Here is a 15,559-nt window from a genome sequence, read left to right as displayed (position 1 = left end):
GTTTCACAGGAATGCCCTGCTCTCGGATGATGGGGAGCCTGTACCAGGTAGCATATGTGGGGGATTGTCACACAGAAGGCGCCCTGGAGACAGCTTCCTGTACAGCATACTGGAGCTCCGCAAGCCTTCTAGAAGATTGATTATTCAATCTCGTCCCTGCCCATGCACCCTCCTGTAGAGTGATGGAGGACTGCGTCCTAGAAGAATGGATGTGACAAAATGCCTGTAGTGCCATAACCCTTACCCCTTTGCAAATTATCCCTGTTCCTAGTTTCAAGGTGTGTTGGTGCCTCTCCCCTTGGCCTTCCCCAGAACTCTTGGAAAAAAGTGAAAGAGAGGATCAGCTCTGTGATCACATGATATCGAAATGTCATGGAAGGCCCACGTCCAATATTAAGTGCGTAGGATGAATGATGAAAATAGAGATTTCTGGGTAATGTCAATTTTACTGTCCTTTCCAGTGCTATGGCTGGAGCAGGCGGTCAGTGTATGGAGACGAGAAAAACACCGGAGGAGCACAGGAGGGAAGAGGTGGTTCCCCAGGTGATAGGTAGATGCAGGGGGCATTTTGTGGAGTCCATTGAAAGAGAGAAAAGCTCCTTAGTGATTTCAGCATTGCAATCATGAATGAGCCTCGGAACAGGCCGAGGTGCGCTCTTACCATGTGAACTTGTATGGTTGGGGTGGAGAGAGAGAATTCTCTGTCACTAAGACAAACTTCCGATGCGACTCCACCCAGGATCAGAAGCAAGGCATGAACACATTGGATGACTCCCTCAAGGTCAGAGCAGCAGCATTTCCTTTAACGACACATGCTTGACTGGGGCTTCAGCAGAGCTTTATTACAGAGGGAGGGATTGGATGGTAATATCCTGACCACACTGTAAATTGTTTATAGCTCGTGGCATAAACAATTGTGCTTAAATGAACTGTTTAGTAAATAGTTTATGGTTCACAGCATGACCTAGGGTAAGTCATTCTAAGTTAATTTGCATGTTGTTTTTATAAAGTCCCTAATGAGAGACTTTTCCAGGTTGAGTGCCTGAGAGGTGGATTGATTAGGTGGACCCAGCTAACATCTGGTGACAAGGGTCCTTGTAGTGTCCTGTTTACTCAGTGAACCCCTGTGCTTACAGTGGCTTGGGAGGCCCTTTGTGACCTGGCTCCACCTCTCTGAGCCTAACTGCAGCTCATCTATACCTTGCTCCCTCCATTCTAGCGACATTTGTCTCCTTCCCATTTCTCTTACAAACCAGATGTCTGAGTACCTTCGTCCTGGACCTTTGCCTTCTGCCTGGAATGCTCACTGCCCAAAGCTCCCCCTGGCTAATGCTCTCAGGTCCTTAAAGTGTTTCCTCAAGAGTTACCTGCTCAATGGTTTCTGCTTTGACCACTTCATTCAAATGCCAGTTACCTCCCTGGCCCCACATGGGCAATCCTCACCTCCCTTTTTCTACCCCTCTACTTTTTCATAGAAATTATATGTTATCACATACTATGCATTTATTTATTAGGTTTATTATTATTGTCTCAGTTCCACTGCTATCGTGTACCCTACACAAGGGTAAGAATGCCTGTATGTTATATTTACTGATGTATATGAAATAACTTAAACAATTCACAAATAGAGACTCAGTGAATATAGAAAGAATGAATTTATGAATGAATAAATGGATGACTACAGAGTATCTGAGAGAGATTTTGTGAGAGGATGTGGACCACACACTGTTTATGGATACTGGGAACATCTGGAGTTTTTGGAATGAAGATCTGGGAAGGAGCAGACCAGTGAGAAGGATTAGCGTGCTTCAGAAGACTATTAGAGTAAGCCCATTAGAACCAACACATCTCAAACCAAACGCATTCTTCTGCCTTCCAAACTTGTTTCTAACATCCGTTTAGCTGCCGAAGTGAAAATCCTGGTTTGCACTTTGACAATAACTTATTATTTATCATGTATATCAAACAGTATCCAGGTCCTGTGGATTTTATTGTCTGAATCATTTAGAATGATTGCTCAAGATTATCGCTGACATCAGAGCTCACCGTTCCATCCTATCACATACTTGACAGTCATTTTGAAAAAATATAAAATTGGTTTACTCTGTGAGGTAGTTCATTGTGCCAACCTGGTTGAAAAACACACGTGGGGTTAATTGAAGGGCGGAGAGATAAATGGCTCAGTGAGCCTAGCCTTTTGAGTTCTTGGGTCTCTTGCTTTGTGATGGCCGGACCAGGGTGCAGCTGCCTTCGGCAGTTCCTTGCTTCAACTGGCAAGGCTCACTTTCTGCAAGACACCCCCAAGAAGCCACATGAACCTACCCCGATGCAGCCCTGGTTGCTGGAGCAGCCGTGTGGAGACACTGCCAGCGCTGAGATGTTTACACGTTCACTGACTGAGCTTTCCTCCTGCAGTCAGTGTCATTGTGTGTGTTTTGTGAAATGGAGGAGGACTTTGTGGATTGGTGTTGAACATATGGGTTAATGTTGGACTTGTGGGCTTGGGCAGCACTGGATGAGGATGTTTTCTTGATGTGCACTTACCCTTTATATAAAACTCTCTCTTATACATATGAGTTTCTGGGGATTTGTTTCTCTAATATACCCAGACTAACACACTCTATGTTTTCTTGAATATCTTGATTATACTACTCTACTTTTTTTCTGGTATAAAGCATCACTGTAAAAAAAAGTAAATAAACAAAAATTCAAACTGATGATAAAATAATTTTCTATTCCTTCTAAGTAACAAGTACTTTTTTTTCTAGGTATTCAAAGGAGTGCTTATTTTTTTAAACCCAATCGTCTGTCTCGGATACGTGGTGTTCTCTTTCAATACGTAGTTTTAAGTCTCATCTTTCCCCCCTCCTCATAAGAAGGTTTTACTGACTGAAAACTTTTAAAGTTTGTTTTGTTTCCTGACTTTGGGTTTCTTCCTATTGTGTGCATGTTGGATGTTCTTTGCTTATGTTTTGTGTTTGTCCTTTCCTCTCAAAGATGGTCTTGTCGGTGTTGTTTGTTCATATCTATTTATATTTTGAGACTTTCGCAGATACCTTATGGCCTAGTTTTGGCATAAGTAGTATCCATGAGTTTTAAAGTTTTATCTAATTTAAAACAAATCAAAATCACAAGAAACCTAGGAGATAGGTAGGTACTATTTCCATTTGCATATGAAGAAAGTGATGCACAGAAAGGTTATGAGACTTGCCCAAAATTCTAGAAGTAATAAGTGGCAGAACTGGTAAAGTCCAGCCATTTCAGCTAGGAAATTCCTGCTGTGGTAGGAGCAGCGGTTCTCAAAGATGCCCATGTGGTGCCCAGAAGACCTACTGCTGGTAGTTTGATGGTGCCCAAAAGATGCAGTGGTAAGAGCAAAAATGGTGACTGTGACAGTTGGAGATATTTGTTGATGCCCAAGGTGTCTGCCATTAATCAGGAGAGTCAGCCCTGCTGAGAGGAGACTTCAGATTCTGGGAGCTAGAGTCATGCCCAGTGGGAATGTGTGGCAGGGAAAGATGAGGACAGAATCAGTCACTGCTACATTGTGTTGATTGAACCAGTCTTTTGTGTGGGGATAGGAACTTTGGGGGAACATTTGAGAGACTTATGGCTCATCGTGTTGGGATAAGAACAAAGTTGGGCTATATCTGCTTATGCCTGCCTCTGTAGATCACATGAGCATCCAACTAGACTGTTGTTACACTCATGTTGTCTAGGCTGTTTGAGGAGGGATCACCAAAACCTAGCTCAAGACCTGGAATGTAGTCAAAGTTGGTAGTATTTAATTGAATCAAGCAAGCTGGAGGTTGACTGGGTGATACTATTTTATACTATAAACCTTGTCAAACTGTTTAGAATATTTTGCTAATTTCTGGGGCCATCTGAGGATAGACACATCTTCTAGGAGCCCAGGTCTCCCTTCAGACACTTCCCAAGACTTGAGGACCTCTCCACACATCCCCAGAATGCTCTTTGCCTCTACATTTAGATCACATGCTGAGAATTGAGGTCATGGTGGCTAAGGATCCAGCTGTACTCAACCAGGGTGCTGCTTAGCAGAAGACAGGACCTCTAAAAAGTGTCCCGAGGAAAAGGGAAGGGGAAATGCACATGGACGAAGGCTGGTGCATCCCCTCTGACTCTAGACCAGGGGTGTGACTAGCCTTGGAGCATTGGGAGGTGGATTTCGGCAGATGTGGTTAGGCTGAACTCTTAATACCTTATCATTTGATCTCCTGTCACCCCTTTTAAAGTTGCTCTAGTTTCTAATACTTTCTGGTTTCTTCTCAGTTGAGATTTTTTTCTACTTTATGTTGTCAGTGTTGTTAGCTTTTTTGTTTCTTTGTCTTGCTGTGTATAAAATTCAGGATGGGTGAATCTATAGAAATAACTAGATTAGTGGTTTTTTTGGGGGGTGAGGCAGGAGAGGTTAGGGTGAAGTGGGGAACGAATACCAATGACTACAAGAAAGGAGAAAGCATTATAAAATTGTGGTATTGATTGTACAACTCTTCTTAATATGATGGAACTACCGAATCATGTGATATGTGGATTATGTGCCAATAAATGGTTTAACAAAAAGAAAGGGATCCCAGAAAAAGTATATATCTCTTTCTTCCTATCTGCCTGTCTTTAATAATGATGATGATAATTATTATTATAAAAGCAGCTATAAATTGTGCCAGACTCTGTGAAAAATGTTTCAGGGCTTAATCTCAACCAATCCTTACACTAAATGCATAAATTAGACATTACCCTATTTTACATTTAGGTAGCTCAGAAAAAAACTTGTCCTCATGGGCACTTGTACACCTGGACAAAATGCCTCTCTCTGTGCTTGCATTAGTTCCTAATGGAAGTGTTTCCATGTAAAATGAAAGTCGATCTTATCATTTCTTTTGTGGGATCTATTGACGTTTCAATTTTCAAAGTTTTACATGGCTCAGGGAACTCACCTACATGCAGACTGACATCCTAGCCAAAGACAGAAGCAACATTTACTGAAATGCAGTCCCAGGACAGGAGTGGGGATGAGTCCAGGGGATTTCTGGTTGCCTAGCCCAGGACAGTTAGGCTCAATCTTTGTTTGCTTGGAAGGGCCAGGGTTAGTTTCTGGGGAGTATGCAGGGGAGTTAGGGATCCGTGGGTTTGCTGGTCCACTGAGATTATTCTTGGTACCTTTGGCTGCTGCATGGGGAGTACGTGGTTTCTGTTTAAGCCATCTCTAGAAATAAAAGCTCATTCTCAACAAACAAACAAACAAACAAACAAAGACTGTTTTCCTCATAGGTGCCCTCTGTCCATTCTCATTTCTGAAGCTGTCCCCCTGGAGGACAGCTCCTGCAGCTAAACAGCCAGGAGCAGCTTGGGCTTAGAGGCAGCCAGCACATCTCAGGGCCCGGGATCCTGGCAGACCTACCTCTTCAAAGCTTTTGTCAGAGTCAGCAGCTCAGTTTCTCCTCCTCTTCCTGGGGGTCGACAGCAGCCTCTGAAGTTCTTGCTTGGGACCATGGAGTTCTTTATTTCCGTAGGTTACGATCCCCTGCATCTGCTCTCGGTTTCTCCCCCACCTCACCCTCTTAGCCTTTAAAGGTATGGCCAAGGTGGGCATCATTAAATCACAGAGATTAATAGCACAGATCTGGGGTCGAGAGAACAGGATTTGGACCTTGATGCTACTTTGTCGGAGGTCATCTTGCTTCTCAGCATCTCAGTTTACTCAGCTGTAAACGGGGGTGGGGGTGGAGTCACGATAATACCCAACTCAGACAATCACCAGAGCGGGAAATGAAATATTTTACATAAAGGACTTAGCACAATCCCTGGCCCAAAGTATGCTCTTACTAAATGCTAGCCATATTTATACTGACAGTGATTATTATAATGCTAAGTGGTTACATATTAAAGTCAGGATGCTACCTAGCTTGACTGAGGAGTGACCCTGAGGAAGCCAAGCACAGAAAGTACAGGTCATGGGTACTCCCCTGTGATTCAGCCACTCATGGGCTCTAAGGCAGATGGCGGGAGCTCCACCAAAGACAAAGCCAGTTGATTGGCCAGGCTCTTTTCCTTAGAGAACAATTTAACCCCCTAGTCCAGCCAGGGCCCCTCTCTTTCTTCCATTTCCACGTTCCACTCCTGACTCCCCAGCTAGGTGCCACCTGCCTGGAGCTCATTTCTCTCCCCACCATGATTTCCCTACACGGAGTGAGGGAGAGCCAGTCTCAGCTCCTGCTTCTGACTGGAGGAGCTTCAGGACAGTGAGTTACTTCCAGGAGAGAGAGAATCAGGAACCCTTAGGTCCAGTTTCAGTTTTGTGTTTTTTTTAAAATCAACTTTTCAATTTTAGTATAGATTTTGATTTACAGAATCGTTTCAAAGATAGTACAGAATGTTCCTATTCATGCCATAGCCAGTTTCTCCTATTGTATATTAATCTATCAAAACAACGACACTGTCATTAGTACCTTGCTATTAAGAAAACTCCAGAATATATATTCAGATTTCACTAATTTCCCACAACTATTCCTTTTCTGTTTTAGGATTCCATTCAAGACATTACATTTTGTTGACCCATGAGTCTATAACCATTTCTCAATCATTCCTTGTTTTTTGTTTAACATTTTTTAATGATATTTTTTATCGGGATAGCTTCACACACAATTTAATAGTTTGATTATCTTCAATTTGCTCCATTGTTTCCACAATCAACTTCAGAAGGTTTTCTTCTTGAACTCATTGTTGTTAGCTCCCCCTTTCCCACCATCCTCCCTGCCATGCCCATAGACAGCGATCAATCCAGTCACTGTCTCCGTGGACTCACCTATCCTCGGCGTCATACATAGACAATCATATGAGATACAAACAGAAAGCAAACAAACACCTCAGAAACAGTGACCAGATAAAAATAGAAAAATCTCATTCAAAAAGAAAGCAGAAAAGATTAAAACCTGAAACAACTTCAAGAGTAGTCAAAAGGGAAATCAAATGATATGATATTGCATTTTAACCTAATTGCATCTGCCATAATCAATTTTACGATGCTTCCTGATAGCAAGATTATCATATCAGAGGGGATTCGCCGGCAGCCTAATTCAGAGGGCTCCTTGTTTTTGATGATGTTGGCAATTTGGAGTACTGATCAGGTATTTGGTAGAATATTCCTCCAATTGGGCTTGTTTGTTGTTTATTCTCATGTGTATTGGGGGGAGAATATCACAGAGGTGGAATGTCCTCACTGTACAATACCAGGGTTAAATGTTGTTTCTTTAAAAAAAATCATTTTATTGGGGCGCATACAACTCTTATCACAATCCATACATACATCAATTGTGTAAAGCACATTTGTAGATTCATTGCCCTCATCATTCTCAAAACATTTGCTCTCCACTTAAGCCCCTGGCATCAGCTTCTCATTTTCCCCCTCCCTCCCTGCTCCCCCCTCCCTTATGAACCCTTGATAATTTATAAATTATTATTATTTTGTCATATTTTACACTGTCCAATGTCTTCCTTCACCCACTTTTCTGTTGTCCATCCCCCAGGGAGGAGATTATATGTAGATCCTTGTAATCGGTTCTACCTTTCCACCCCACCTTCCCTCCACCCTCTCAGTATTGCCACTCTCACCACTGGTCCTGAAGGGATCCTCCTTCCTGGATTTCCTGTGTTTCCAGTTCCTATCTGTACCAGTGTACATCCTCTGGTCTAGCCAGATTTGTAAGGTAGAATTGGGGTCATGATAAGCAGAGGGAAAAGGGGGAGGAAGGAAGTATTTAGGAACTAGAGGATAGTTGTATGTTTCATCATTTCTACACTGCTTGTCTCCTCCCTGTGACCCGTCTGTAAGTGGGTGTCCAGTTGTCTACAGATGGGCTTTGAGTCCCCACTCTGCCTACCCCTCATTCACAATGATAGGAGTTTTTTGTTCTTTGATGCCTGATAACTGATCCCTTTGGCACCTTGGTGTGCTTCTTCCATGTGGGCTTTGTTGCTTCTCAGCTAGATGGCCACTTGTTTACCTTCAAGTCTTTAAGACTCTAGATGCTATATCTTTTGATAGCCAGCTCCATCAGCTTTTTTTAACCACATTTGCTAATGCATCCACTTTGTCTTCAACGATTGTGTCGAGAAGGTGAGCATCATGGAATGCCAGTTTAATAGAACGAAGTATTCTTGCATTGAGGGAGTATAGGTTTAGTGTTAAATGTTGTTTCTGTAATTCTTGGTTCTAAGTTTCACAATCTGGGGAGAGGGAATTGGATAATTGGTTTATTATTGGTTGACGTTGACATTGATCACTGGGTCCAGGTAGTGTTTGCCAGGTTGATGAATTTAAAGTTGCTTCCTCACCCCTTATCCATGCTCAGTTCTTAGGGAGATATTCACTAGGTAAGGCCCACACTCAGCATCCCCCCTCCAGTTTTAATCATCAAGTTTATGATGATTGAACCTGTAAACACACACACACACACACACACACGTCTGAGTATTTTCTCAGGCAAGGATATAGAAAATCACCTACAGACACGCAGATACAATGACGTAGATCACAGAGACAGACAAATGAGTTCATATCCACAAACACAGACACTCATAGACACAAACACGCAGACGCTGGAGAAATCAATACTTTTGTCAATATGCTTCTCCTTCTAGCAGAGTGATGAATTGACTAGAATTTTTATTAACTCCGCTTCTGAAAACTTTCTAATTCTTAAACACCTTGGAGTGAGAGTTGTGGATGAGGGAGGATGAACTGTGAGTTCAAATCTGATAAGGCCTCCTAAGACAGATCTGGCCCTCAGACCTTTAGTGATTCAGCCTCTCTCCCCCTCTTTCCTGGCCCTTCCATGGCTTTTGCATTGGGCTGGACATTCCCATCCAGGCCAGAGGTGGGGAACTTGAGTGTTTGCAATCAGAGGGTCCCCAGTGTTCTTTCCCAGGGAGAGATGTGGAGTACCTATCCCAGCAATGTAGGCTTACTTTGTGCCGGGTAAGTGCTCGTCCTAGAGATGATGGTTTAGCTCAGTCTCTACCCTTGTTGCCTGGATCTGCCTGCCACCCATGCAATAGCTTCTCAGGATCTTGCCCATTAATGCCAACCCCTGACTTTCTTTTCTCACTGCTCCTTCCTTTCATGGAACCCATAGTTTCAGCCGAAAGGATTAATCCATTGCTCATTTGTCTCCGTGGGAGTAAGACAGGGCTTTCTACTCCCATAAGCCATTACAGTCTGATAAAGCATTACAAAACCAAAACCAAAACCAAGCTCACTGCCATTGAGTTGATGTTTGACCCTGTCCTGCAGGATCACTAAGACTCAACATTCATGAGTTTGACATGGCTTTGTCTTACTCTATCTTGGAATATGCTCCCACTTTATTCACATGCCTAAACTACCCAGCTCCAGAGTTACCTCTTCAGAGAAGCTTCCCCTGATAACCAACTGGAAGGGGGTGGGGGGGCTCCCACTGAATTCCTGAGAAACCCTTCCTAAGATATGGCACTGACTCAATGTCTTCTTATTTATAAGAGTAGTGTCTTTAGGAAAAATTCTTGATTGCAAGCAATTGAAATTGATCCTTAAGGGTTGATCTCCCAAATGATGCTGGAGTTCGTGTATGTGTGTGTGTGTGTGTGTGTGTGTGTGTGTAAAGGAGGAGACTCAGAGTAACTGTTATCCATGTGGCTGTGATTCATATGATCCCATGCCTAGAAACTTATCTCCACATGGCTAGGTTTAAAATCTCACAAATTGGGGAGAGGGCGTTGGATTAGTGTAAGTTGGCTCAGGAGCCACGCTAAGACCACACATGAGGCAGTTTCACACAGCACAGATCTGGCCACTGGGGAACATCCCAAGATTGAGGGGAGTCTCTCCAAAACAAAAGGGTTGAGAAGCGATCTAGGGAGCCAGTAGCTAGTGCAACGTGTCTTTGCTATTGATCAAAAAGGAAGAAGGGAGCCTCCAATAAAATGATTTTTAAAAAAAGGAAGAAGGAATTCTGGAAAAAGAGAAACAACAGATGTCTACTCCCAAGTATTTGTGGAGTAAATGAGTCAATGACCGACAGACTAGTGCATTATCATCTCTTAATATCCCCTAAGTCCGTGTGGCTTTCAGTTTTCTATCTCTTAAACACAGTGCTTACATGTCCCCATCCTGTTTATCCCTTTACTCAGTATGTTAGTCTTGGGCACCTTCCAGCTAGCCAGAATGTGGGAAGTATGTCATGTCTCCTGCATAGCTATAGCAATACATGCCTAAAACTCATCCATTAATTTGGCATATGCTTATTGAATATGTACTATTGAGTGGTTGATAAATGTGAGGTGACAAACATAGGCTGATAGAAGGGCACAAGCCCTACAGGACTTGGATAATTCAGTCACACAAATTACAGCAAAATGTGATTAGAACTCCAATGCAGGATGCACAGAGAGGCACAAGGGCTGGGGGAGGGGATGATGATGAAGCCATCTTGGAGGAAGTCCATTATCTACTTGTCAGTTTATTGTACTGACATGGCTTGGAAACGATGCCACTGGGCTTGCAAATACCAGTAGGGTCATTCATGATATGGACGGATTTCAGTGGAGATTCCAGATGAAAACAGACTAGGAAGAAAAGTCTGGTGATCCATTCTGAACATTAGCCAAGGAAGACATTATACATCATAAAAGAACATTATCGGACCCTAATCAGACACTTCACTGGGAGGAGGGGATCATGCTTGTTGAAATAGAGGGCCAGGGGCGGGACATACTCTCTGTGAGATGATACCATGGATGGCAATTTACTCTCTCAAAATATGTGTTATCTTGGCTAGTCCTTGATTCTTAGTGGTTTGGTAGTTATGTGATGATGCAACCATCCCCAAAATGTGATTTTCTTTGATCGGCCCAGCAGTGGAATAGGGATTAAGGTGGGAGGATTTTCTCAGGTCACAGCCCTGGTTTCACCTTTCCCTGAGATGGGGCCTGTGTAGTCTTTTATCTTGTAAGAGAAAAAAGGAGAGAAAAGCAGAAAGCTGGGAGTAAAAAGTATCCTTTGAACTGGGGGTTGTGTGCTGAGAACAACATAGACCCAGGGGAGATTGATACTAAGACATGTGGGGATTTCCAAAGAACACCAGCTCACAGATGCTGACCAAGACCTGTCCACAGAGACGGCAGAGGAGTGAAGCCTTCCCCTAGTGCTGGCACTCTGAGTTTGAACTCCAAGCCTCCCAAACTATGAGAGAAAAATCTCTATTTGTTAAATCCATTCGCATGTGGAGTTTATGTTACAGCAACACTAGACAACTAAGCTAGATGGATTGGCACTGTAGCCACAACTGGAACACATGCATTCTTGTGAGGATGCTGCGGGATGAGGCAAGTTTGTTCAGTTGTCCATCAGGAGGCCATCAGGTGGTCGACTTCAGTCTGAGAGTGAGGCATGGGGATGCCGAATACGCATGGTGTTTGGGAAATAGGGCGGCTGAGTGCACCTGTGGTGTGGGGAGTCTGCTGTGGTGGGGTCGTTACGATGAGGGAAGGATGAGAAAGGAAGGCAGGTGGGAAGAGTGTCAGGGATCAGCTCACGGGGTCCATTGCTTCCCATCCTCAGGAGTTTGACTGGCCTGAGGGGAAATGAACCCGGGGAGAAGGGCCACTGAAGTAGTCAAACAGAGGAGCAACACAAGTTAACATCTGGCTAAACAGCTCGCATACACTGTTGGAGTAATGGCGAGCCTGGCAATGGAATGAGTTCCACTACAGAGACAGCTGTTGACTCGCAGATCTATGCCTAGCCAGCGATCCATTGGATTTAAGTACTGATCTGTATACACATATTAAGAGAATACATACTGATGCTTATGTTGGATTGAACTTGTCATGACTAAGAACTAAGCCAGTAGTATCGATGAAGAACACAGCTTTCCCCCAGATCCTGGATGCTTCCTCCCCCCAACTACCATGATCCGAATTCTACCTTGCAGGGCTGGATAGGACAGAGGCTGTACACTGGTACATATGAGGGTTGGAGGTACAGGGAATCCAGGGTGGATGATACCTTCAGGACCAAGGGTGTGAGGGACGATGCTGGGAGAGTGGAGGGTGAGTGGGTTGGAAAGGGGGAACTGATTACAAGGATCCACATGTTACCTCTTCCCTGGGAGAGGGACAGCAGAGAAGGGGGGAAGGGAGACTCCGGATAGGGCAAGATATGACAAAATAACGATGTATAAATTACCAAGGGCATATGAGGGAGGGGGGAATGGGGAGGGAGGGGGAAAAAAAAAGAGGACCTGATGCAAGGGGCTTAAGTGGAGAGCAAATGCCTTGAGAATGATTGGGGCAGGGAATGTATGGATGTGCTTTATACAATTGATGTATGTATATGTATGGATTGTGGTAAGAGTTGTTTGAGTCCCTAATAAAATGTAAAAGAAGAAAAGAGAAAAAAATGATTAGGGCAAAGACTGTACAGATGTGCTTTATACAATTGATGTATGTATATGTATGAACTGTGAAAAGAATTGTATCAGCCCCAATATATTGTTAAAATAAAAAAATTTAAAAAAAAAATAAATAAATAAACAATGTTGCACCCGAAAAAAAAAAAAAAAAAAAGAACTAAGCCAGAGCCTATCATGGGACAAGGGTTTCATACTGTGCTAGATATCTGCACGTGGAAGGTTTTTCAGAAATTATAAAGAGTGTTTTAGGACTCTACTGGATGACTTGGAGGGATTTCCACATTGAATGAGAAAATGAAAATGCAGCAAAGGGTATGTAGCTTTGGGCCACTTTGATAAGTCAAGCAATGGGTTAGGAAATCCTACCAGCGTTGCTGTGATTGAATGACAGTCTTCGGAAGGATGTATGAGGATGCAGACATCTGAGGAATGGCACTCAGTAGGTTAGTAAGGGCCTCCCCAGAGCCCGAGGAGCAGAGGTGAAGGGAGAGGTAAAAAGGTAGAGGTGCATACACCGTCTGTTACCGAGGAGCTTTTGGGATACAAGGCTTCAAAGGATACACGGAAAATTCCATTTTCTTATGAACATTTTGAAGCCCTTTGTATGATCTTCCTGATGTAAAGTTCAACACAAGTGTGGGTCTGTGAGTTTGGAACATTAGAATGGGCAACAGGGCGGTGATTTTAGGTGACATTATGTGTATACATATGTGTGTTTAATATGGACCTGTGTGTACATATATTATGGTGGGGAATATGTGTGTATGTGCTCAAATTCTTCATGAAATATAGCTACTTTCTAGAAGCAAGGAGAAAAAGGTCATTGGTGAGTTTTTGTTTTCAACAATTCAAATATTGTATCCTATAAGAAATCACACATCCAGCTTTGGTGCTTGTACATTATAAGCCTGGCCTTTGAAAATTACATTAGAAAAACTTACAACCAAATAGTTGCACCTTTCAGGAAATCTTGCCTTTTGTCCTTAAAATCCACTAAAACGAAGATGTGATTCTAGTCATGGGAATTGGAGCAGGTCTTTGTAACTTCCTTTCCCCTGGATGCTTTGTCCCCTCCTTGGTTTTCCATAATCAGAATTAGAACTAAGCCCTCACTGTGGTCTACACAGACCTAGAGGAGCTGGCCCCCTACTGCGCTAACTTCCTTTCCTACAGCCCTTGAGATGCCCGGCTCACTCTGCTTCTGCTATTCTGGAATGCTGCTGGTCCTCACGTATCTGAGGGACTCTCCCTTTGCCTTTGCTGCACTTGATTTCCATGGAACAATGTGCCCTGGTATCCCATGATACCCTCTCTCATGTCCTTCAAGTCTCTGCTCAAAATACCCTTTCTCAGGAACCCTCTCAGGTCCACTTACTTTAGATTGCGATTCCGACCAACACTCTCTCCAGCCCTCCCTGGCCTTTCCTCTTCGTTTCTTCCTGGCACGTCCCACTCCCCCAACATATCAGACACCTCGCTTATTTATTTTGGAAATTACTTTGAAAACTGGCTCTTTTATCTATTTTGTTTGTTGCTACAGCTCAGAGGTGAGACCAGCCCTTGGCACATAGTAGGTGCGGAATGTATATTTGTAGAATGGATAAAATGGTGACAGAGGGAGAATGGCTTGGAGGCAGGTATGGTCAGCCACAGAAAGACCAGGGAGAAGGCTGTTAGACTGAACTTGGCCTTTAGGGATGACCTGCACATTGGGCTAGTTCTGGTGGACTCTTGAAAAGATCCTGGCATCTGAAACGGTTTTGTTCGCTTCTTGTCAGTTGGTCTCGGCTGGTTAAAGACGATTGCAGGCTTGACATCTTCATGCCCACTTCTCCCAAAGTGATTGGCACAGAGATGGCACTCACTACAAAGCACTCTACACATGCTCAGTGGCTTCTTTCGGGAACAGATGCTGCTGAATTCCATTTGCCTGCGTGCACTGTAGGGTGAATGTTCTTCGACTAGGCCCCAAGACTCATGCTGTCGTATGAAAATGAATTAGGTTTGCTTCGTTACTAAAGTCATAGGCATGCTCACTCAAGAACACTTGGAAAATAGGAGAAAGTTGAAAAGAGAATGAAAAAGTCTTTAGTTCTGCCACCCATATGAACTGTTAACATTTTCACGTTTTTTCTTTTAAATATTATTTAGGAATATTTATTCCCAACAGGATTATAATAATATTGTGGTGACATTATTGCACTCTGTTTCCCCTCTGTTTATTTTCTTTGGCACATGTTTTTCTTGGTTATGAACTTTTTGAAATCATTCTTTTAAGTAAATGCAACATGTTTAACCTTGTGGCTGTGTTAAAGTCCACTTAACAATGTAACTTTATTTGATCATACAGCTAACAGCTATTTGTGCTTTCCCTGTGCTTTAAGGTTATCTGGGACCCCATTAGACCTCATGGCTTATTTATCTGTTCATTAAGCTGGGGATAATGAGAAATGATTTGGAAAATTAAGGTGTGGGAAGCAGAGCTGCAGGGCCCAGCCCATAGTAGGTGCCAAGTAAATGTAAGACGGCTTTGAATGGGAACATGTGTTAGCTGTCCTGCTCTCTCTTCTGATTGCAGGCTGCACCTGATGCAGGTGGATTCGGTCCAGCGCTGGATGGAGGATCTGAAGCTCATGACAGAGTGCGAATGCATGTGTGTCCTGCAGGCGAAGCCCATCAGCCTGGAGGAGGATGTGCAGGGTGATCTTATCTTGGCAGGCGGCCCCAGCCCAGGGGACCCTCTGCAGCTGCTCCTCAAGCGGGGCTGGGTCATCAGCACCGAGCTGCGCCGGATCGGGCAGAAGCTGGCTCAGGACCGCTGGGCAAGAGTGCACAGCATGAGCGTGCGCCTCACCTGCCATGCGCGCTCCATGGTCAGCGAGTACAGCGCAGTCAGCAGGAGCTCATCGCAGGAGATGGGCCAGGTCAGCGCCCTCCGGGGTGGGGGCAAGGGATGGGAGGCTTTGGGATTGTGCCTTTGGCTTCTCTTTTACCACAGTGGGCAAAGGAGACCGGACAGACCTTGGCTGAGAACCTACTGTGTGCTAAGGAGTCTTTGGCTAGCGCAAAAGGTTAACTTGCCTATTTGC

At 43.8% G+C, this 15,559-nt stretch overlaps 1 protein-coding gene across 1 annotated transcript in view; it reads left to right on the top strand.

The window, feature by feature from the left end:
* Positions 1 to 15,559, top strand: part of INSC (INSC spindle orientation adaptor protein) — a 143,942-nt gene that overhangs the window by 19,903 nt on the left and 108,480 nt on the right. Inside the window, exon 2 of the mRNA XM_075548434.1 lies at positions 15,049 to 15,394. Coding sequence (XP_075404549.1) covers positions 15,049 to 15,394 — 346 coding nt within the window. The remainder of the gene's footprint in view (positions 1 to 15,048; positions 15,395 to 15,559) is intronic.

This window comes from Tenrec ecaudatus, chromosome 4 (genome assembly GCF_050624435.1).
Source record: "Tenrec ecaudatus isolate mTenEca1 chromosome 4, mTenEca1.hap1, whole genome shotgun sequence".
NCBI lineage: Eukaryota > Metazoa > Chordata > Mammalia > Afrosoricida > Tenrecidae > Tenrec > Tenrec ecaudatus.
This window is presented reverse-complemented; position numbering and strand designations above follow the sequence as displayed.